General features: G+C 42.5%; 1 protein-coding gene across 6 annotated transcripts in view; it reads left to right on the top strand.

Annotated features, from left to right (window-relative positions):
* LOC148540355 (dual oxidase 1-like) overlaps nucleotides 1–25,421 on the top strand; it is a 229,697-nt gene that overhangs the window by 159,703 nt on the left and 44,573 nt on the right. For all 6 annotated transcript variants that reach the window (XM_088445660.1, XM_088445643.1, XM_088445669.1 and 3 more), the window contains 5 exons: nucleotides 509–581; nucleotides 1,627–1,811; nucleotides 15,884–16,114; nucleotides 22,627–22,726; nucleotides 24,813–24,862. In XM_088445660.1, the coding sequence (XP_088301786.1) occupies nucleotides 509–581; nucleotides 1,627–1,811; nucleotides 15,884–16,114; nucleotides 22,627–22,726; nucleotides 24,813–24,862 (639 nt within the window). The remainder of the gene's footprint in view (nucleotides 1–508; nucleotides 582–1,626; nucleotides 1,812–15,883; nucleotides 16,115–22,626; nucleotides 22,727–24,812; nucleotides 24,863–25,421) is intronic.

Below are 25,421 nucleotides of genomic sequence, written 5' to 3'. Positions count from 1 at the left end.
GAATTTTTGAATTTTATATCAATATTACAAAGAAGCGATAGGAAAACAGTTTGAGCATCTGCACTGGTAAGTTCTGTTCCTCTCGCAATCATCACTATAGTATCACAGTAATACATGTGTGGAAAATTAAAAATAAAAAACACAACAATGCAAAAATAAGGGGCTTGACTTCACCAGACAGACAGTTTCTTCAAACTTCTCCATCATTGTAAATGAACCATATGTTGTGCACTATATCAATATAGATACAAATAAATGTGGGATTTTTTCAAAGTTTTTGTTATGAATGGTGAGAGGAGTGATGTTCAACTGTATAATTCCAACAAAATAGTTAGATATTTTAATACCTTCCTGTCTTTATTCATAAATTTACACTCTATAGTATGTTTGGTCCAACCCAATTAAGCTTGGTTGGGCATTATCTACAGTGTGTATATTACAATATCAGTGCTGTAGTCAAAAAATTAAGGTTTTGCTTTTATGATGTTGAAACATATTTATCGTACAGGTATGGATGGCTCAGAGGTCTTCAATCAGATGTGCAGGAGAGTGTCTTGTGTTGAAAAGCAAAGAGAAAAAGAGTAGGTATAATTGTCATCATTACAATCATAGGGGCTATTTCTGAGTCTCATGCTGCTGAGATGCCTAAAGTATCTTTTGCCACAGTCACATCTGCAACGTTATGCTAATGCGAGTATAAGCATTTTCCCTGGTGTACAGCCATGTGCCTGACTGCGCAAGGGCTGGGACACCCACTATCAGAAGCACTAGTCCCATGTTAGGGGCAGATTCTCCATCAGAGTATGGCCCCCAATGTACATGATTAAGTGCTTGGGCGCACAACCACTCCTGCAACATGCCCACAACACTCCCATAACACACCCATCCAATGGAATATCTTTGTGCATCTTTTCAGCCACCTCCAAGTCACCACCCAAGAATGCCCAATACACTCCAGAGTCAGTGCAGCTCAATTATTCCTGTGACTCTGTACGCAGACACCATGAGCCATGCAAATTTTAGCGATTTAGATGCATGCACATTTACGGTGTGTGACTCATAGTCCGCATAGTGTGTAAATAAAGTTGAATTTCCAGGAAGTGTTTCCATTTCATGATATATTTATCAGACTTTAAATCATAATCCACTTTGCCAAAAATGTATTTTCACCATTCATTTCAATGAATACAAATGTAGGGGCAGAACAAGGCTTAACTAGCCCACACCTCCATACCGCATAGAAGCAGCACCCCCTTCAGTGGCGACTGCTCATCCACTGTACAAATGTTTTACTATATACAGTACTGTATGAGATTTGGGTATGAATGTCTTCATACATTCTTATCCTCATTAACCATACAACATCTAGCTAATGGCAAAATAAAAGGGAAGTATCAGCTCCCAACATGACCAGTGCTATCACAGTTGACCATACATATGCTTGGTCATTACATTGTGCAATAAAATGTAATTGTGTCCATGCAGACATGGCTACTTTGCCCCAATACCTGTACAATAGACAAATGAAGTTGCCACCCTATCACCGGGTGTATTCTTCAGATCAATAAACTTTTATTCACATACTGTATACTTTAGATACTAACAAGTCTATTGTTTTTCCACAAGTTCTAGCAACATGTTAAAAGAACAGAATTTATACACAGAGGCCAAAAAAGAAAAATATAAGAGAAGCAAATTTCATCAGAAAATACAGGAATTCAAGCGTTTTATTGAGAATTACCGACGTCATATTGTCTGTGTGGTGATATTCTATGGAATTTCTGCTTGGCTGTTCTTTGAGAGAGCTTACCGTAAGTACTATAGTAAGAAAGGTATTATATATAGATATTTAGCAGGAAATAAGCATTGGACATAAGATAGTAAGAAAACCTTTGCCCCTCTTCCTGAGCATCCCCACTATTCCTCATGTCCCATATATTGTCCCATTTTGTCTTCCTAATTCTATCAGCCACTTTTTGCCCCTCTGAGTTTCTAAAGCTGTAGCCTACAGGACAAAGATCAGTAGGACCGGTGCCATGTTTCCAAAGAAATCACTGGAAACAGCGCTTGCCACCTCCAGTTAAGATACTGAAATGAGTCAGGGTCCCTTGTGCACCGTACAATCTGGACCCATTATAGATAGCATAATCCAAATCTCTCTTTCCATGGCACTACATAAGAGATTTTCATTTCTGTATACAGGATACAGTGGATTAGTGCTGAAAGTATCAGAGCTGTGATTTCACAAGTAACATTTAGGGCCATATTCAATTAGATGCGAAAAGTCAGTTGCCGAACTTTTCGCTAACATCGGAGGTTTTGGGTGCGAAAAAGTATTGCGCTCGTCTATGTAGCGAAAAGCTGATTTTGGCGTCCGCATGGGCATAACTGCGCAGGATATGTTAATGGTATAAACATGTCACTTGCCTTTTTTTTTATTTGGTTGTAATGTTAGTCGTGTGTGAAGGGTGACAAGCCTTTGAAGATGAACAAGCAAAGGTTTAACCAAAGGTTATAGGAAATTCTGCTTCCCTGCTAGCTATAAGTGTGTCAACTTGTATATCCCACATAAGAAGGATGTCCAGGGAAATTACCTGACTGTTGGCCAGATCCTTGCTAACACCCTGTGTCCTGTTTAGGGAGATCAAAGAATTGTTGTTTATACCAACAGAGAGTCAGGCTCTAGAGGTGAATGTTAATCATTTAATCCGTGTGCACGTTTATCAACCTAAGCCAACTTCTCAAACTTCAGAAATGGCTGAAAGGTAATCAAGAACCCCTGCTCAAATGACCGGGAAACCCCGAACCTTTAGCCAGCTTGCCAACCCTCTCTGAGCGGACAAGGGTTAAATTCACCTCAGGGAGGGGGGTCGGGTGTGCCTGAAAGGCAGGCATAAATATGTGATTCAACTATAGTTTGTTGTTCATTCTGGTAGAGGCTATCGACAAGGTACAGATGATCTGAAGTTCGTCATTGGGATTACCTCATCCCCGGACCACTTAAGTCAATGGTGGGGTTCATTTCTCCAAATTTGTTATTTTCTATTATTTCTTGGAAATCGTGAGTAATTTATGTGAACCCTTTTATTGTAACATTATTATATCTTGTAACTTTTTGTAACTAAGCTTTGAAGATTTTCTTGAATTAAAACATTAATTCTAATTCTGGAACTGTGTTTTTATGACACAAGGCCTCATTTATCCCATGTTACCTATTTTTACTAAGTGTGCATAATCATATGGCAGGTAAGAGCAAAGGCTTATCCTGCATTTAGGGCTAAAGTTCCCCTTTGCTGGTGGCAACTATCAGGTTTATTTAAACACATGTGCTGAGTTAACTTGTAAAAGTCACAGGCGGCAATTCTCAGATTGGCATATCTGGAGGGATCAACTGGCAGTCCGTGACAGTCCCCGCATATCCCCATATTCAATTCCAAATCGTCAAAAACGGGACCCGGCAAAAACAAAGTAAGCGAAAAGTGCTGTAATTTTTGGGGAAATCAGCCTGACACCCTCTTAAAGATGCTGTGACATGGGGGTTCACTAGGGGTATCCCCAAATAGCCCTGCTGAAGGTATTTTGGGTCTTTAAATGGTCTGAATGGGTACTGTTTTGCGTCTTTAAATAAGTGATGAAGAATAGCATTTAGCAAGTTTTTTGGGAAAACTATTAGTCCCAGCAAATTTGGGGTACCTCAAAATGGGTGGAAGCATATTTTCAAGTGGCTAAAGAACTTTTAAAAATCGTGAAATATCCACCTGCAGCAACGACCCACAATCAAAAATACACCTGGGGGATACTTGGGGACCCCCCTGAGTCTAGTTCGCTAGTTTTAACATTTGTCCCCCATTTTTTTTGTTGCCCCCAGAGGTTTTTTTTTTTTTTTTTTGACACAGTTAAGCTTTGGAGGACTGTCCAAGGGGTCCTGGGGGGTTCCCGCAATGTTGCACCCCAAAACTCCAATTCTGCACTAGTTCTCGACACCTATTCATAGGTGAAAACTTTTCGCAGATTTTTCCCAATGATTTTTCGCTCCTGCGAAAAATCAACGGTATTGAATACGCGGATAATTGCAGAATGGCAAAATTACGTTATCAGCGAGAAAAACCCGGCGACAACGGCTTTTCGCCGGCAATTGAATATGGCCCTTAATGTTACAGAGAAGTTGAAAATCAAGAGGAGATGCCCTTTAGAATTGCATTAACATTAAGACCAAAATATTGCCACTGATTTAATCATTCCCACAAACAATTCACTTATAATATCATTAAAAGAAAGTATTTTGAACAACATGTACTATACAAGTTTTTAAATGAAAAATAACATTTAGTACAAGCAGTGTATGAATTTGATATTCTCCAAACTTTGCTTATGTACTGTATACCTAAGTTGGGTTTTTCTGGATTTTGTTCTAATAGAGTAAAAATTATTACAAGCTTTGAGAATAATTCAATTCATGGCTTCTAAGCAATTTTAGACAAGATGTAAGTGTAACTTGCCACACTCAAGAGTTGTGGGCATTCAGTTCTCCCAAACCATGCATTTTGGTTTATCCATTAGAACAATGGTTCTCAACTTCTGCCTCAACTACCCCAACAGGTCATGTATGGTAGATGTCTGTAATCATGCACAGGTGAGTTAATCTATCTTGCTGGGTCAGTATCTATGTCACCTGCTTCCACAGACAGAAATCTTCAATACGTGACCTGTTGGAGGTACTAGAGGATTGGAGTTGAGAACTACTGCATTAAAGTAAATATTGTCCTGTGTGCAATACAGGATATGATACTCTCCAGCAAGTGTACTATTAATAAGGGATTCAGGGGCAGTCACAGGATTCCCACTCCTTCCTCTAACATTTTTATAATCATTTGTACTGTATATGAATAATTAAAAAAATCTATATATTAGAGATGTGCAGTTCAGTTTTGCTGAAAACCAAACACATCTGAACTTTGGGGTACCATGAAGAAATGAGTCCTGGCTTGAGTCTTCCCACAAGTCAGATCTTGAATCTGAAAAACTTAACTCGTGTGATGTAAGTCCCTCCCTCATGATTTCAGGTGCAAGCAGTGGGTCAAATAGACTGGAAATGACTAGAAATTATTACTACAGATGTTAATAATACTACAAGAACAAAAATAGGTCTAAGTTAAATAATTTTAGCTGCTTTTATACATTTTTTAAAGAAATGCAAAGCCAAAATCGAAACCGAACCATAACATTTGAGGATGATTTTGCCAAAATTAAAACCAAAACATGGGGATCCACACATATCTTTACTATATGTGCACAAAGCAAACATTGTGAAACTAATTCTCTTGTGTTCACAAATTTTCCTAATTAAGATTTTAAAGAAATGCTTGTTGATGAAGGATGTCAGCATATACTTATGATGGTTTTAACTAGAGCATTAGCAGTTTCATTACAAATAGGTGATCAGAGAAGTCCTAAATCCACTGCACTCAACACTCCTAGATTTGGGGTGCACTCGCCATTCCCAGGCCTGGAGTGCTAAGTGGCATGTGACCACATTGTATAAATAAATATAAACACAAAACTCAGCAGTCGCCAACATAAAATCTCTCACCATAGTACATAAGTAATGATCTTTTGGTTCATGGATTGATCAATGCATTGAAGCTTGCAGCCCACATCACGGGACCTCATTTCTCTGCAGGTCCTACACTAACTTGCGATTGCTGAATAATGAGAAAATAATAGAGTGCAATCAACTTGGACTTTATAATCAGACTTTGGGCCTGATTCAGACCCACTCGCGAGCGGCTGTCCGCTCGCAAGTGGGTCGATGTTATGCACTGAGCATGCGCACGACGGAGGGAGCTCCGTCGTGCGCATGCGCCAGACGCGGCGAGCGAAGGAAAGTCCTTCGCTCGTTGTGTCCGATCAAAGGGGGCGTGCTGTCAATGTTGATTGACAGCACGCCCCCTTTGGTGGGCGTGCCGGGGGCGTGCCTCCCTGACGGGGGCGTTCCCACGGGAACGCCTCCCGTCAGAAGCCGGCCCACTGACATCACTAGTGATGTCAGTGGGAGTGATTTTGGCTCTGATAGAGCCAAAATCACTCCGGAGCTTGCGGTTGAAAACCTCAACCGCAGGCTCCGGCTCGCAATTTCGATGGTCGCGATGGTCTCGACCATCGCGGCCATCAAAAAGCACGCTCGTATAGCCTGTGGGTGGTGACCCACAGCTATACGAGCGTCCAGGAGGACGCTCCATGAAAATGGAGCCCGGCCCTCATTCAGAGCGTGCGCTCTGCTCAGAGCGTACGGCTCTGAATGAGGGCCTTTATTCTTTAAAAGTGGTATAACAATAACGTTTCGACCATAACCAGGCCTTCCTCACGGCAAAGCCCACATCAAATAAGGAGTAACAAACCAGATCCCTGTCCCCTGTCACTCCAGCCTCCTGTCTTTATAGCCATCTGCTCCCTGTCACTCCATCCTCCTGTTCCATCACTCTAGCCTCCTGCCCCCTCTCACTTCAGCCTACTGTCTTTCCACAGAGGCTGAACCAGACTCGTGGCCACTGTGTCACCTCCTGCCCCTTGGTTCTCTCCTGTCACATGCCCCCTGTCTCTCCAGCCTCTTGTCTTTCCAGCCTCTTGCCCTATTACTTCAGCCTTCTGCCCCATCACGCCAGCCTCCTGCCCCATCACTAACCACCTGTCTTCCCAGCCTCCTGTCACTCCAACCTTTTGCTCCCTGTGATCATTGCAAACTTCTGCCCTATCACTCCATCCTCCTTCCCTGTCACTCCAGCCTCTTGCCTCATCACTCCAGCCTCTTGCCCCATCACTCCATCCTCTTGCCCCACAATGCCAGCCTCCTTCCCCCTGTAACTTCAGCTTCCTGTCATTCCAATCTCCTGTCCCATCAAGTCAGCCTCCTTCCCCCTGTAACTTCAGCCCCCTTCCTGTCACTCCAACCTCCTGCCCCATCTTTTTAGCCTCCTGTTGCATTACTCTTTCCTCCTCCCCATCACACCATCCTCCTCTCTTCTGTCAGTCCATCCTCCTCCCTTCCATCTGTCCATCCATCTACCCCATCACTCCAGCCTCCTGCGCCCTGCCCCTGTCATTCCATCCTCCTGCCCCCCTGCCATTCCATCCTCCTGCTCCGTGTAACTTCATCTTCCAGCCCCCGTCATTCCAACCTCCTGCCCCCTGTCACTCCAATCTCCTGCCCCATCACTTCAGCTCCCTGCCCCATCACTCCATCCTCCTGTCCTCTGTCACTCGGTCCTCCTGCCCACTATATCCTGATTTTTTTAAGTGTGTGTTAGTATCTGTAAAAAATATGGCATATCTCCCTTTTGAATAAATATTTTAAAACATGCTATTGAAAGTTATGTTTTAACTAAAATGATTTACACATAATTGAGTGCAATACCAGAGTACTTTGTCATTCTTCTAATATTCTACAGTTGATCAGCTCTCCACTAGATTGCACATTGGTAGGGAAAACCTCTGCAGATCTGATGAACTCCTTTAAATAAATGTATATGGAGCTTTTGTGATAAATATAGGCAATGCTGAAAACACAAAATGCTTTAACAGTAGTAGAGCTTTGTTTTATTAAACAATCAAAAATTATGTGATGTTTATAGCTCTTTTTGAGCAAGGTGTTGGGACACGGAGGCAGGAGGTATAGATGATATGTGGCCGTGGAGGGTGAAGACTTCAGCTCGATGTTTGGAGGTGCAGGTAAGTTACTCACTAACTTTCCCTAATCCTACCTGTCTCCTGGCAGTAGTCACGTCCTCTGTATTGCGGCGTTCTTCTCTCTCCCGCCAGTGCTTTTTCAGAGTACCGAAAGTGCTGTAGCGTGGTACTTCCAGTTTTGGCGGGTGTCTCGGGTCCCAGTAACCAATGTGTTTCGTGCTGGCAGGCACTTTGTCAAGGATACTCTTTCCTGTTTATGGTCCATATTTATAGGCAATGTTCAAACAAAACTTTATTCAGATTTGATTCAAACGGAAGTCCTTTGCCGGATGTTACGACACCTTGCTCAAAAAGAGCTATAAACATCACATAATTTTTGTTTGTTTAATAAAACAAAGCTCTACTACTTTTAAAGCATTTTTATGTGTTTTCAGCATTGCTTATATTTATCACAAGTGCTCCATATACATTTATTTAATACCCCCTATTCCAATGGAGCAGCTATAATATACTTAGCGCGGAACACATATCTTTTTACTGGTGAACTCCTTGTCTGGCCTCACAAGTCAATAGCTTAGCATTTTTGGGGACAGATCAGAGGTTCCAGGTCAGAATAAAAGCAATAAGAATCATAAAACAGATAGGAATGAAACTACCTGAGTTAATAGCAGAGCCAGGAATGATCAGGAACAAGCCATCCTAAGCAGTCAGATTAGCAAGTAGACTTCAGTAAAGAGTCTTAAACATACCTGTTGCTCATACTTTAAATTCTTTTTAAACCTGGCAACTTCTGATATCAGCAGACATTACCCTGACATGTGTCTGCTTAGAAGTAGTTCTAGAAGGTGTAGACTTCTACCTACTCAGTACATGTGACCTGGAGTAAGAACTGTTCCATAATCAACACTGCTGACCATACATGTTACACATGACAAATAAATAAAATCAGCCATGCGAACAACAGCAAAATGAACAATAATATTAGTTTTATTAAAGTAACTATAATGAATGGACAATTGGGCTCAAGTGCCTCACAGCACTGAGGTCCTTGGTTCGAATCGCACCATGGCCCTAACTGTGTGGAGTTTGTATACTCTCCCTGGGCCTGTGTGGGTTTCTTCTGGGTACTTTGGCTTCCTCCCCACACTCCAAAAATATACTGATACATTCATTGGCTCCCAACAAGAAGTTATTTTATCTGTGTGTACTATAGGTAATATAAATAATACAGATTGTAAGCTTCACTGGACCAGGGACTGAACTGATCGTCCAAATATTCTCAGTAAAGCACTGCAGAATGTGTGACCGCTATATACATATCTGATAATAATAATAATAATAATAATAATAATAATAATAATAATATTGTTAATAATAATGATAATGATAATAATAAGTTGGAACATATCAAAATCTTCAAGGTAAAATATGGTGTAAATGATCCAAATGCAAAGGTTACTTATTCATTCAGCTGTGACACTAACACAGAGGTACATAGACATTCACTAATTTATTACTGGACTTATTTACATTTATGCAGAAGATCAACATCTCGATACACATAGTACAAGGGTACTTTAGTGTATTACTAGGCACTAAGGACCTGATTCAGACATGGATGCTAAGAAGCGTTCGCTTATAGCTGGCTGATGGTCACATTCTGCGCATGTGTATGTATTGCAGTGCACGTGCGCGAACCAGTGCGAAAGATCGGGAAGCGGTTGCTCGCTGCGCATAGACTGCCCAGCACAGTGAGTGAAGGGAGAATCCATTTGTGGGTGGTGACAGGGGCAGGCCACTAGAAATGGGGGCGTAGAGGTGCAAATGCAGGCATGCCTGAGCGTCTTAACGCCATTTCAGAGGCGTGCATAATTAACAGGCAGCATCATAGTACACGTCACCTGGTTGTATTTCACACTGAAGTGCTCACAGTGCTTGCGGTAGGGTATAGTCAACCTTAAGCACTGCGTTCGCTTCCGATGGTACCCGATGTACCGATGGTTGCATACACTTCCTGGAGATGACGTGCGCAAGTGTGCATCATAAGACAGGCTGGTGGGTGTCTACATACACAAAGATCGCATGCCAGGACATAGTGGGCTTGCTTATGCCTTGCCGTGCGATCGTCTGCCATGTGAGCGTAATATATTCTGAGTCAAAATACATAAATACAGTTAATTAGGTGCAAATAAATGATAATGACAAAACCATGTAACTGATAATGCACATTAATGCTAGAGATGTGCAGTTCAGTTTTTCTTGAATACCCAACACACCAGAACTTTGGTGTTCTGAGTCAAACGAAGTCCCGGTTTGGATCACTTTCGAGGTACCGAGTAGATCGGAGTCCCGGTTTGTGCCTGCTGTAAGTTCGGAACTCAGATTTAAAAAACAAATCTTGGGTATTGAATCGCACATGTAAATAGGTCCAAATTTTAAAGAAATCCAATTTTAAAGAAATCAAAAATTTTAATCCGAACCAAAACACTGAAGGGTGGTCTAACCAAAACACATGAGTCTGAGCAAATCTCTAAATTATACTCAGCTTCAGCTTTCAGTGTTCAATATGTACTTTTAAGGTTCATTATCTAAATAGATTTGGGAGGACCCCATTTGTCAATGACAACACATAGAATTTCAGTATAGAGCTAGCCATGCTGCTGCATGCTTCACAACCCAACTGTAAAAAGTAATAGCTTAGTCTATTTACCCTCTTTGCAAAACCAGTTCTAACCTGTTCCCTTGGAGTCACTGAAATGAGTACCTGGTATGCACACATACAGCAAAATAAATATGAGAATAAGAACAGCGGCAATTTCTCACAGCTAGCCCTCCTCTTTCTTCAAACTATTACATCTCCGAAGCAATACACAGATGCATTCTGTGATCTAATTAGAATGTGTTCAGAAACATTACAGTTATAGAGCCAGAAAATTAGTCTCACATAATTTGAACATTAACTCTGGATGCCCGCTGTGAACTGATAGTGATTGGTATGCTGATATGACTGTACCCCCATATTCTGAGTCTTGTACATCTTTGTGAATGCTTTGCCCCCATTGCTCCATTAGCAGGAGCAGTTGTCATTGCTATCATCAGCACTTTCAACACACTTGCCTACAGTACTCTCCCGGCTCCCAAATATCTTGTGGTGCTTCTGGTTGCCCCAAAAAGGGGGCAGGTCTCCTGGCCTGCAATACCATCCATCTCTGAATCAGGCACTAGGTTCTTAAACTCTCCACAATATGGGACATTCCCTTGTAGAAACTGTGGATATTGCAACAATATTATAAAAGGTGCCTTTGCTTCACATCCATTATATTGTAAGCTGAGGATTCCATTGGGATTTTATGCCACATATGATACATAATATACCCTTTGAAATGCCTTTGTGGGTTTACATATATAAACGAATCTTCAAGAGCAATTAATATGAGACATAAAGCACATAAATTAACTATTAGAGCTTCTAGTTTAGATGACAATGGGAAAAAATTTGAAAACCCTGTAGGTAGATATTTCCATAAGAGTACACAAATTGGACCTGACACAGAGTTACATGCAGACTTGGCCATGGTTTTTTTTTGCAACATCTTTTATGTTAATGCTGCGTCTGATTTTTATAATTGTGAGACACCCACTTGCAGCATTTTGCAGTGGTGCAAATCCATCTCTGTGCATCTTTAGACACACCATCGGTGCGCCATCGCATGCATAATTGAAACTTGCATCAGTCCTATGTCAAGGGCAGCTTTTCCATCTGAACATGGCCTCCTGTGTGAACGATTGTGCGTCTTTAGAAGCACCCACATCTGCTTAGCCACCCCCATTACCTCCCATGAACGCCCACTAAAAGCCAGACTACCTGCATCCAAATTCATTCTGTGTCTCCATGCGTTAACAATTGGGACACAAGCGTAGTTTGACAATGATGCATGTGCATTACTTAAAACTTCGGCCAACTGTGGTCATAGGGCCTGATTCAGACCCACTCGTGAGCGGCTGTCCGCTCGCAAGTGGGTCGATGGTCTGCACTGAGCATGCGCACGACGGAGGGAGCTCCGTCGTGCGCATGCGCCAGACACGACGAGCGAAGGACTTTCCTTCGCTCGTTGTGTCCGATCAAAGGGGGCGTGCTGTCAATGTTGATTGACAGCACGCCCCCTTTGGTGGGCGTGCCAGGGGCGTGCCTCCCTGACGGGGGCGTTCCCACGGGAACGCCTCCCGTCAGAAGCCGGCCCACTGACATCACTAGTGATGTCAGTGGGAGTGATTTTGGCTCTGATAGAGCCAAAATCACTCCGGAGCTTGCGGTTGAAAACCTCAACCGCAGGCTCCGGCTCGCAATTTCGATGGTCGCGATGGTCACGACCATCGCGGCCATCAAAATGCACGCTCGTATAGCCTGTGGGTGGTGACCCACAGCTATACGAGCGTCCAGGAGGACGCTCCATGAAAATTGAGCCCGGCCCTCATTCAGAGCGTGCGCTCTGCTCAGAGCGTACGGCTCTGAATGAGGGCCATAATCGGCATAGCATGTGACTCTGAATTAGGCATAAGATATCCGAGCTACAGTATGCGGGCGGTTGCTAAAGTCAGGTTGCCATCTCTTGGATGTAAATTGAAGGCACTTTTGCTTGGAAGAGAAGCATTTTGGGTAGATCTAGAGTACTCGGTATTTAACAACATGAAATTATGAGTTTCATTTAAAATGTTTTCTACAATGAATAGCTACTTGTGAATTTGTATAATAGGGTATGATATATATATACACTCCTCCAATCTCACGGTGGCACTCATGGGACTTTATGTATCAATAAAAAAAACTGCAAATACGCAGAACAATATTCCAATGTTTCAATTCTTATTAGAATTTTCGTCAGGGAAATAACAAGAAGTAAATGTACAACTTACCCTTAAATAGATCCACCTCGAGTGCAGCACAGCACACCGTCCCTGCCCGCTGACGTCATCAGGGAACTCCGGACAAGCAGCTCCCGACTCCACTGACTGCATCACTGGCTGAGCGGGGAGGTCGCTATGGCAACAGATGCCGTGTAAAATATGTGTATACCCATCACCAAACAATATTACATAAAAACAAACAGTTGCTGTATAGAACAAAACGGCAACATTCAAGTAATACAGCTCCAGTAATTGTGTCCTTCAAAACATTAAATTAGCCAGACTAGATATCAATGCTATCCTCTGCATTATCTATAAGAAACAAGTAAAGGACAAATTTTCATTTAGACCATGAGGTTGTACAGTGTTCAGTTTGAAAATCCAACGAGCTTCTAGCTGCAAAAAGGCTTGGTCCCTATCTCCTCCTCTTAGATTGGGGAAAACAAAATCAATAATTTTGTATTTAAGGGCAGACAAGTTCTGTTTATACTTTTTGAAATGGCGTGCCACCGACTGGTCAATCTCCATGCCCTCAATTGCTTGGTGGATTGCCGACTGGTGGAGCGCTATTCTTTCTTTTAATTTGTGAGAGGTTTTACCTACATAAAAGGTGCCCGCAAGGACATCGTAGTATAAAACATAACTGCTAGTGCAGGTCAAGGTGAAATTGATTTAAAATTTTCTTCCTGAGTGCGGATGCACAAAGGAATCCCCTGTTTCCATATAGCTGCACGTAGTGCAGCCTAGGCATCTAAAGCAGCCTTTTTTGCATGAAAGAAACTGGGTACTCTCACTACTAGGCTTACCAGAGATGTCCTTACGGACAACCCAGTCTTTTTTTAATAATAGGAGATCCTTGTCAGAGGTAATGAATGGCCAGATTTGTTTAGCTGACTTCATCACAGTTTAGCTGACTTCATCACAATACTACATGGTTGTAGTATTGTAGTCATTCACCCAGATGACCGTTTTGGACATATCTTTGGATTAAGAAACAAAAGTCTCCTTTCTTGGAATTGACAAAACCTTAAGTTTGGTTTTTAGTAGTTCTTTTGGGTTGTAACCTCTTTCCCTAAACTTGTTTATCAGAAGGTCCAGTTGTAACGAAGTTTCATTGATGTACATTTACTTCTTGTTATTTCCCTGATGAAAATGCTAATAAGAATTGAAACGTTGGAATATTGATCTGCGTATTTGCAGTTTTTTGATTGATACATAAAGTCCCAGGAGTGCCACCATAAGATTGGAGTATATTGTGTACGGCAAATACACCAGGGAGGCACCCGGGCACTTAATACATATTACAGAGAGTGCCGGCTGTGTTAGGTTCTATATATATATATATATATATATATATATATATAATGCAGTAGGAAAATAATAGCAGCACTCAGAGTCTCGAATAGGCAGATAAATGAATGTGTTTAATCCATATACAGGAAAAACAGGCCGACATTTCGCGGCATCAGCATCCCTTTGTCAAGGTGAGTAACATGATGCTACTCTCCTTGACCAAGGGGCGCCGATGCCCCGAAATGTCACCCTATTAGGATTTTGAGAGAGCCGAACTATTGTTCATATATAATATATATATATATATATATATATACGACAGGCTCAATCCACGGCACTCAACCATCTGGGGTGCCCTTGGTATGTGACCACACCATCTACATAAAAAATATCATACAAACTCGGCACTCACATGCTTTTCAAACTGCAACTCCTTTGAACATAGGGAATGTTGGTTCCAAAATATTGCAATAATTTGTTAAGCTGGCCACCGCTTCACGGTCATTCCCATCTAGCCAGTCCCTACACTGATTCTCAGAAAAATGAACTTGATCTGCCATCTTGGCCTCAAGCTTGCATATATTTTAAACATGAAACTGGGTCCTGCCTTAAAGAGACAGGACCGCACCCAGGGCTATCAGTTAATGAGCACCTGGAAAAAGAAAAAAGTTTGTCTTACATTTGAAAAACATCCACTCTATACAGCCCACACATAACTTATTACTATTTGGCTGGACCAGTTTGCAATATGTAGCACTTCCCTACTTGTATCAAATTCCTATTTCCCTATAGATTGTAACTTGCTTGCAGAGTCCTCTTACAGGCTACAGATTATCTGGCCTGGGTCAGCCGAGGAAGCAGAGCAATGTCCCTGTCAGCACGCACATTAGTATAGATGGAAGATAAGTAGAGTGGGACATGACCACACCCCCAAGATTGGCCACACCTCCATGTCATAATCAGAGCCCACTGGATGTCTCAGCGGTCCTGTACAACCACCAGTAGAGAGTTAACTATATTAATTTTAATATATTTGATCTTTTAGATCTCTATTTATTAATATGTGTAATCTGTGTATATGATGTAACAAAAATATTTTGATTGGTTCAATTTGAAATATATTTAACCATCACAGTCTTATCAATATGATGTAAATCTCACGTCTGACAAAGAGACTTTGTTCATGAACTCTGTATTCTCTGAGAAGCAATTAATTTGCAAGTGCACAAAGAAACCACCAAACTGGTGGGTGCCGCATTCCAATTTTCTATGATGTAATCTGGGTGTAGATTGTGGCTGACTTGAAAGAGCAGACACCACAGGCAGAAATAAGGGTGGTGAGAGACTCATGAGACATAATACATATGCCGGCGCCATGTCAATTTGAATGGTATTTGGTGATAGTCATGATTAGCTATAAGAGGTGCAACATGTGTGCTTCTGATTGATACTGTAAACTGTATACTGTAAACTAACCCTTTTTGTATAATTATATGAAGTGGGAACACTATTAATACAGGAGATATCCTCTATTTTATAGTGTAGACTATATATTTAGTTATATTAAACTAATCATTAAACAATACCTACTTTATTTATATCCACCCACTGCATCACAGTAACTAAAGCTGCATACACACTGTACGATCTATACCATCAACGACTTGAAAGATATCTTTCAGTGAAGTCATCCTGCCACATCTCTGAACAGGCAAAGTTGACAATATCGTGCAAGTTGGCCTGCATGTAGGGGACGATCATAGATATCGTTATCGTTCATGCGGGAACGCGCACCGTTGGTCGTTCACTGAATAAGAATGAACGATATGAATGATATATAATTGAATGATATCGTTATCGTTCATATCATTCAGGAAATTGTCCCGTGTGTATGCACCATAAGGTCTTTCATATGGACAAATATATCAAATTAAATAGCTTCTTTTTAATTCTTGTACAATAATTGTGTTTTGTGACTTAACTTCTCCAAACTTGCTTACAGATTACGCGTTTGAGTCCCAACACTCAGGCATTGCTGAAGTAAGTCTCCCAGCTATCATTATATCCCGAGGTACAGCTGGAAGTATTTCTTTTATGTTTTCCTACATCCTGCTCACTATGTGCCGCAATCTGATCACCTTTCTGAGGGAGACCTTTCTAAATCAGTACATCCCTTTTGATGCTGCAGTGGAATTTCATCGACTTATTGCAAAATCTGCTCTTATATTAACAGGTCAGTATCACAATGGGATCTGTTTCTGTAATTGAGCAAGTAAAGCTGGACGCATACTATACGATGTGACAAACGATGCATTGGTGGTCCCAATTTCACCAAGTCCCAGGACACACCATATAGAGCGTATACACTATGCAATCTTCCAAACGATGGCACATATATCGTATCCAATTTATCGCTGAACCTGTACACACTATGCAATCATCATGAAGACCAGTGCCAAACTTCATAGGTAGGATTGTCCAAATTATCATGTAGAATAGTACAGTCTTGCGTACACACTACATGATGTGGACCACATCGTTCATCACATCGTCTCATCTGCCATGCAGCATAGCAGATGGGACGACTCGATGAACGATGGCTGGGAACAAAGGATTGGGCTTACTGTATATACTGTACAATGAGTGCATCATATCATTCAAATCCACGTCAGAATGATATATTTGACAATATATCTTATAGTGTGTACCCAGCTTAAAAGTAGTGATAGTCAATTACTGGGGAACCAAATATACTGTATATATATATATATATATATATATATATATATATATATATTAGGGGTGTGCACCGGCCACTTTTCGTGTTTTGTGTTTTGGTTTTGGATCTGGATCTTTCTTCGTGTTTTGGATCTGGATTGGTTTTGCCAAAACCACCCTTCCGTGTTTTGGGTTCTGGGTTTTGTGTTTTGGATCTGTATTTTTTTGAAAAAAAGCATAAAAACAGCTAAAATCACAGAATTTGTAGGTTTTTCTGCTCCTATGCTATTATTAACCTCAATAACCTTAATTTCCACTCATTTCCAGTCTATTCTGAACACCTCACACCTCACAATAGTGTTTTTATGTCCAAAAGGTTGCACCGAGGTAGCTGGATGACTATGCTAAGCGACACGAGTGGGCGGCACAAACACGTGACCCATCTAGGAGTGACACTGCAGTGGCAGGCAGGATGGCAGTTAGAAAAACTAGGCCCCAAACTGTACATAATGCAAAGAAAAAAAGAGGTGCAAGATGGAATTGTCCTTGGGCCCTCCCACCCACCCTTATGTTGTATAAACAGGACATGCACACTTTAACAAATCAATCATTTCAGCGCCAGGGTCTGCCACACAACTGTGGCTGAAATGATTGGTTCGTTTGGGCCCCCACAAAACAAGCTGGCAATTAATGTGTCCCTGCACAAACTGGCTCTACGGAGGCAAGATGTCATCCTCATCCTCCTCATCCACCGATTCCTCACCCTCTTCAGTGTGTACATCCTCATCCTCACAAAGTATTAACTCGTCCCCACTTGAATCCACCACCACAGGTCCCTCTGTACCTTCTGGAGGCTGGTCTCCCTGGAAGAGCTGATAATTCATTTTGATGAACATCATCTTCTCCACATTCTGTGGAAGCAACCTCCTACGCCTTTCGCTGACAAGGTTCCCGGCTGCACTAAACACTCTTTCGGAGTACACACTGGAGGGGGGGCAACTCAGGTAAAATAGAGCCAGTTTGTACAGGGGCCTCCAAATTGCCTCTTTTTCCTGCCAGTACAGGTATGGACTGTCTGACATGCCTACTTGGATGCTGTCACCGATGTAATCCTCCACCATTCTGTCAATGGTGACAGTATCATATGCAGTGACAGTAGACATGTCAGAAATTGTTGCCAGGTCCTTCAGTCCGGACCAGATGTCCAAACTTGGTCCTGCCTGCCCTGCATCACCGCCAGCGGGTTGCTTAGGATACCTAAGTTTTTTCCTGGCAGCCCCAGTTGCGGGAGAAAATGAAGAAGGAGCCGTTGACGTGTCACGTTCCGCTTCAGCTGACAGTGTGTTCACCAGCAGGTCTTTGCACCTCTGCAGGCTTGTGTCAGCCGGAAAGAGAGACACCACATAGGCTTTAAACCTAGGATCGAGCACGGTGGCCAAAATGTAGTGGTCTGATTTCAACAGATTGACCACCCTGGAATCCTGGCAAAGCGAATGAAGGGCTTCATCCACAAGTCCCACATGCCGAGCGGAATCGCTCCGTCTTAGCTCCTCCTTCACTTTCTCCAGCTGCTTCTGCAAAAGCCTGATGAGGGGAATGACCTGACTCAAGCTGGCAGTGTCTGAACTGACTTCACTTGTGGCAAGTTCGAAGGGCTGAAGAACCTTGCACAACACGGAAATCATTCTCCACTGCGCTTGAGTCAGGTGCATACCCCCTCCTTTGCCTATGTCATAGGTGGATGTATAGGCTTGTATGGCCTTTTGCTGCTCCTCCATCCTCTGAAGCATATAGAGGGTTGAGTTCCACCGCGTCACAACCTCTTGCTTCAGGTGATGGCGGGGCAGGTTCAAGAGTGTTTGCTGGCGCTCCAGTCTTCGGCACGCAGTCGCTGAATGGCGAAAGTGGCCAGAAATTTTTCGGGCCACCCAAAGCGTCTCCTGCACGCCCCTGTCGCTTTTCAGAAAATTCTGCACCACCAAGTTTATTGTGTGAGCAAAACATGGGACGTGCTGGAATTTGCCCAGATGTAATGCCCGCACAATATTGGTGGCGTTGTCAGATATCACAAATCCCCAGGAGAGTCTAAGTGGGGTAAGCCACTGGGCGATGATTTCCCTCAGTTTCTCTAAGAGGTTGTCGGCGGTGTGCCTCTTACTGAAACCGGTGATACACAGCGTAGCCTGCCTTGTAACGAGCTGGCGTTTCTGAGATGCTGCTACTGGTGACGCTGCTGCTGTTGCTGCGTAAGGTGATACATCTACCCAGTGGGCTGTCACAGTCATATAGTCCTTAGTCTGCCCTGTTCCACTTGTCCACATGTCCGTGGTTAAGTGGACATTGTGTACAACGGCATTTTTCAGGACACTGAGGACACTTTTTCTGACGTTTCTGTACAGTCTCGGTATCGCCTGCCTAGTGAAGTGGAATCTAGACGGGATTTGGAACCGGGGACACACTACCTCCATCAATTGTCTAAATCCCACTGCACTAATGGCGGATACCGGACGCACGTCTAACACCAACATAGCAGTCAAGGCCTCAGTTATACGTTTTGCTTCAGGATGACTGCTGTCGTACTTCATCCTCCTCGCTAAGGACTGTTGGAGGGTCAATTGTTTAGTAAAAGTAGTGGTGTTCCTACTTCCTCTCTGGGATGATGAACGACTCCCAGCAGCAGCAGCAACAGCAGCAGCGGCAGCAGTAGGCGTAGCAATGCAGGATCCTCCGGAGGAATCCCGGATAGGAGAGTCAGTCATGCCAGTGATATGGCCTGCAGGACTACTTCCGATCCTGACTAAGGAGGAAATTGACGAGGAGGGAGTTGACGGTGTGGTTTGCAGGCGCTTGGATACAACAGGACAACGGGATTTAGGTGTCCCTGGACTGCTTATGGTCTGAGCCAAAGTTTCTGAACTTGACAGTAACTTTTTATGAACGCGCTGCAGGTGCCGTATAAGGGAGGATGTTCCTAGGTGGTTGACGTCCCTACCCCTACTTATTTCACCTTTACATATGGTACATATGGCAAGACAGTTGTTGTCCGGATTTGGATAGAAATATTGCCAGACCAAAGAGGTGGAATGTTTGGTCTTCTGCCCAGGCATGACCGTGATGGGCTTTTTCATCCCACGGACAACAACTGTCTCCCCCGGAGCCTGATTTAAACAAACCACATCACCATCAGAATCCTCCTCGCCAACTTCCTCCTCAGCGCCAGCTACACCAGTATCCTCATCCTGTTGTACTTCAACAGTGACATCTTCAATTTGCATATCAGCAAGTGGACTGTGGGTGCTCCTTTCAGCACTTGCAGGGGGCGTGCAAATGGTGGAAAGAGCCACCTCTTCCCGTCCAGTGCTGGGAAGGTCAGGCATCGCAACCACCACCACACTTGGACTCTCTTTGGGGATTTGTGATATCTTCTTAGAAAGCACAGTTCTTCGCTGTGCTTTTGCCAGCTTAACTCTTTTGATTTTTTTAGTGGGAGGAGTGCTTCCATCGTCATGTGAAGCTGAACCACTAGTCATGAACATACTAGGGATCGACCTTAGCCGTTCCTTGCCACTCCGTGTCGTAAATGGCATATTGGCAAGTTTACGTTTCTCTTCAGCTGATTTAAATGTCTTTTTCAAGGTCATTTTCCTGAACTTTGCCATTTGGGATTGTATGTGCCCTCTACTATGACATTGGGCATCGGCCTTGGCAGACGACGTTGATGGCATGTTATCGTCTATGTCATGACTAGTGGCAGCAGCTTCAGCACTAGGAGGAAGTGGTTCTTGATCTTTCTCTATTTTATTTTTATCGGAGAAAGTTTGGTCCTCCATTTATGTTATATCGATTTGATATATACGTGCGGCTAAACACAGAAAATAAATTTTTTTTTGGTTCGGACTGGAGTGTACTTTGTGGGTTACAGCACCCTTTAACGGTCAAGCCAGCCGGCCCTTTACTTATGACACAGGCGCACTCTTGGCACTACTTTGTTGATGCACGTGCGGCTACTGCGCACACAATTCACAAACACAGAAAATAATTTTTTTTTGGTTTGGACTGGAGTGTACTTTGGGGGTTACAGCACCCTTTAACGGTCAAGCCAGCCGGCCCTTTACTTATGACACAGGCGCACGCTTGGCACTACTTTGTTGATGCACGTGCGGCTACTGCGCACACAATTCACAAACACAGAAAATAATTTTTTTTTGGTTTGGACTGGAGTGTACTTTCGGGGGTTACAGCACCCTTTAACGGTCAAGCCAGCCGGCCCTTTACTTATGACACAGGCGCACGCTTGGCACTACTTTGTTGATGCACGTGCGGCTACTGCGCACACAATTCACAAACACAGAAAATAATTTTTTTTTAGGTTTGGACTGGAGTGTACTTTCGGGGGTTACAGCACCCTTAACGGTCAAGCCAGCCGGCCCTTTACTTATGACACAGGCGCACGCTTGGCACTACTTTGTTGATGCACGTGCGGCTACTGCGCACACAATTCACAAACACAGAAAATAATTTTTTTTTTGGTTTGGACTGGAGTGTACTTTCGGGGGTTACAGCACCCTTAACGGTCAAGCCAGCCGGCCCTTTACTTATGACACAGGCGCACGCTTGGCACTACTTTGTTGATGCACGTGCGGCTACTGCGCACACAATTCACAAACACAGAAAATAATTTTTTTTTTGGTTTGGACTGGAGTGTACTTTCGGGAGTTACAGCACCCTTAACGGTCAAGCCAGCCGGCCCTTTACTTATGACACAGGCGCACGCTTGGCACTACTTTGTTGATGCACGTGCGGCTACTGCGCACACAATTCACAAACACAGAAAATAATTTTTTTTTGGTTTGGACTGGAGTGTACTTTCAGGGGTTACAGCACCCTTTAACGGTCAAGCCAGCCGGCCCTTTACTTATGACACAGGCGCACGCTTGGCACTACTTTGTTGATGCACGTGCGGCTACTGCGCACACAATTCACAAACACAGAAAATAATTTTTTTTTAGGTTTGGACTGGAGTGTACTTTCGGGGGTTACAGCACCCTTAACGGTCAAGCCAGCCGGCCCTTTACTTATGACACAGGCGCACGCTTGGCACTACTTTGTTGATGCACGTGCGGCTACTGCGCACACAATTCACAAACACAGAAAATAATTTTTTTTTTGGTTTGGACTGGAGTGTACTTTCGGGGGTTACAGCACCCTTAACGGTCAAGCCAGCCGGCCCTTTACTTATGACACAGGCGCACGCTTGGCACTACTTTGTTGATGCACGTGCGGCTACTGCGCACACAATTCACAAACACAGAAAATATATTATTTTTTTAGCACTTGGGGGGAGCACCCCTGATGGACAGAGCACCCCCTGGACAACACTACAGCACCCCTTTAGGACTGGGACACTGCACAGGACTTTGGAACTGACTGCACAACACAGTCCAGCCAGCCCCTATGGACTTTGAAGTAGTGGACACAGCCCCTATTAACAACAGCAGCACAGCACAACACAGCCAGCCCCTATGGACTTTGAAGTAGTGGACAACAGCAGCACTACACTACACTACACTACACAGCACTAACTCCCACCCTCCCTCTTCACTGTCCACAGCCGAGTGAGAAAATGGCGCCGACGCGGGTACCTTATATAGGATCCAAAACCCGCGAGACTCGGAAGGCGGGATGATGACGTTTTGCCTCGATGTCAGATCCGAGTCAGGCGGGAAAAGTCGAGCCTGACTCGGATCGGACTCGGATCGGGGGGGCTCGGGGGGGTTCAGATTTCAGAAATCCGAACCCGCTCACCCCTAATATATATATATATATATATATATAGTATGACTCATTGTTTCACGACATAAGGCACTGTATATTGTGTAGGTTCTCCTGTATGTGATCTGTTCATGAAACTGTGACATAATTTTCTTTCAAGCCAATGTTATATAAATCAGCAAGTGTTACATTGTATGGATGAACACAGTCATACTGTATCGGATTTGGTATTATTCATTTTTCTTTGTCTTCCAGTTCTCCACAGTGTGGCTCATGCAGTCAACATCTATATGTTTTCCATCACTCCACTTAGTACCCTGACCTGCATATTTCCCAAAGTTTTCTTAAATGATGGGTAAGTTATGTTAATCAATTCCAACTGATAACTGCATCTTTTAACATAGTCCATACACTAAAACAAATACACCATGAACAAACAATATAGTACACTACAATCTGTCTGAAAATTAAATAAATATATTGGCAATGGAGCTAAGAGAAATGAAAAACCTTGAAGACTAACACAGATGCTTTTTTAAATTTATGAGTATTTTAATTCCACTTATCAAATAATCCATACTGCATTGACTCTCATAGGGGAGCAGGGCAGAGTGATAGCCCTATATACACCCCTCAGATACGGAAACGAACAAAGAAAAGCAAAAAATTATGTTAATTAATCGCGCCAAACTGGCAGCTTAGATGGAGTGCCCCAAAAGGGGAGTATCTGTATTCCCCAAGAAGTAAATAGCACAAAAAATATTTAAGGTACACCACCCTAGCGCCAATAATAGATCATATCGAAAGTGATACTTATCTTAAATGTACCAATTACTTTTCCTTTTATCCTTCCGTCTTGAAGGATTAATATGAAAAGTCAAACCATGTAAAAAGAAGAAAATATAATCTAGTGCAGATGGTCAAACAAAAATAAGCATAATATTAATTAACTGATGTTAATTAAACAAATAGGTGAAGTAATAATCACCCTGCAAAAAATGTATATCACAAAACAATAATTTCATAAAAAATGTAGACTGTTGAAATAGATGATTGAGGCTCCTTAGAACCACCAACAGGTACAATGTCTCAAGTGAAGTTAGCCTCCTACCAGAATCCGGTCAGATAGATGCAAAAAATGACTGAGGAGATGTTTCTAACCCGGGTAACCTCAGCTGCTCGTCCACATCCATCTCACACAAGCCAAGCATTTTTTATGAAACTATTGTTTTGTGATGTACATTAAACGTGTTATACATAAATTTTGGTTTTAATTAGCCTATGAAGACACGTTTTCTATTAGTGTGTTTTGCATGGTGATTATTACTTCACCTATTTGTTTAATTAACATCAGTTAATTAATATTATGCTTATTTTTGTTTGACCATCTGCACTAGATTATATTTTCTTCTTTTTACATGGTTTGACTTTTCATATTAATCCTTCAAGACGGAAGGATAAAAGGAAAAGTAATTGGTACATTTAAGATAAGTATCACTTTCGATATGATCTATTATTGGCGCTAGGGTGGTGTACCTTAAATATTTTTTGTGCTATATACACCCCTCCCTGAGGTGCAAGCAGATTTGACTATTGAGATGGCACCCAGTTGTATTTATTGGGCTGGTCTCATTGCGCCATGTGTGAAAGGAAGAACTCCCAAGGGTCGTTATTAGAGATGTTCTGTTCGGGTTTCCTGAAATACGAACACACATGAGTTTAGTGATTCTGAGTCGAATTGAGTCCCAGTTTGGATTCACTTTGGGAATCCGAGTAGAACTGAGTCCTGGCTCGGGTCTGCTGTCAGTTCAAGACATTGATTCAAAAAATGAACTCGGGTTTTGGATTTCGAGTAAATAGATCCAAATAACATGATTTTAGCCATTTTCGTGTTTTTTTTTATTGATTTTTATGAAATCCAAAACCTAACCAAAACCAAATCCGAACTAAAAACACATGAGGGTGGTTTAGCCTAAACCAAAACATAATAATGAATTAGAACCAAAACAAAAAGGTCAGAACACATCTCTAGTTGCTATGTCCATAGCCTCTGGCCCTACAGTTATTGAACAGTATTGAACAGTTATTATTTATATTATTTAAATTACTGTATGTATTTATTTTATATATTATTTATAATTCATATCACTGTCCAACTTCAGCTGCTTATCCGCTGTAACACAGCAGCTTAGTGAAAGGTATATGTGTCCTGCAGAAATACAATGCTGCCCTCACAAGGTCTTCTGCTCATCATGGAATGCTGAATAACCTACTCCTGCATAAGATATCACAGAGAGTAAAAGCTTCTCATTAGTAAGAGGACACCTGTATCTATTGTATAATCACCATCTCACAACTGTTTTCTTCATCTTGTATGAATAATATACTTAACAATAGGTTTCTTTTACTTGTAATTATAAATGTAATATTTGTCATTGTAGTTCTGAAATCCCACATAAATATTACTGGTGGTTTTTACAGACAATACCTGGTAAGTTCCTACACAATTAGAATTAATAATAAGCCATTTAATTTATTCCCATGCTGACTTATTTTATAAAAAATCCTCAAAGATGATTGATTGTTATGGACACCTTCTCCACTGGTCCACTTTTCTACTCATTTCACTACTTGATACATCTCCCCAATAGTATTACAGATGTTCCATTACTCAACTCCCTTATTCAGGGCCAACTCTACCCCTAGACAAAACTATACATTGCCAAAGGTTGCCATTGGTAAGTGGCATAATGCCACTAATTCAGTATTTGTAATGCCCCTGCAGTGCTGGGACATGGAGAACAAGCCATTAAGATGAAGGAGAAGCAGACAGCATGCTCTTACATGTGAATCTGCTGGCTGTTGCTCCTTCATGTTGGTGTTATGTTGGGAGTGTGGCTGGGGCAAATGTAGGAATCAAGCCAAACCTAGGCACAACATTTTGGTAATCCATTCATCACATCACTGCCCCTCCATGTCAGGGCCAGTCTCTATGCCTCCAGACCACCAACGCCAACCCTATCCTCATCCCCCCATACCACGATGTGCTG

Source organism: Taudactylus pleione, unplaced genomic scaffold, assembly GCF_031769625.1.
Source record: "Taudactylus pleione unplaced genomic scaffold, aTauple2 ptg000019l, whole genome shotgun sequence".
Classification (NCBI taxonomy): domain Eukaryota; kingdom Metazoa; phylum Chordata; class Amphibia; order Anura; family Myobatrachidae; genus Taudactylus; species Taudactylus pleione.
This window is presented reverse-complemented; position numbering and strand designations above follow the sequence as displayed.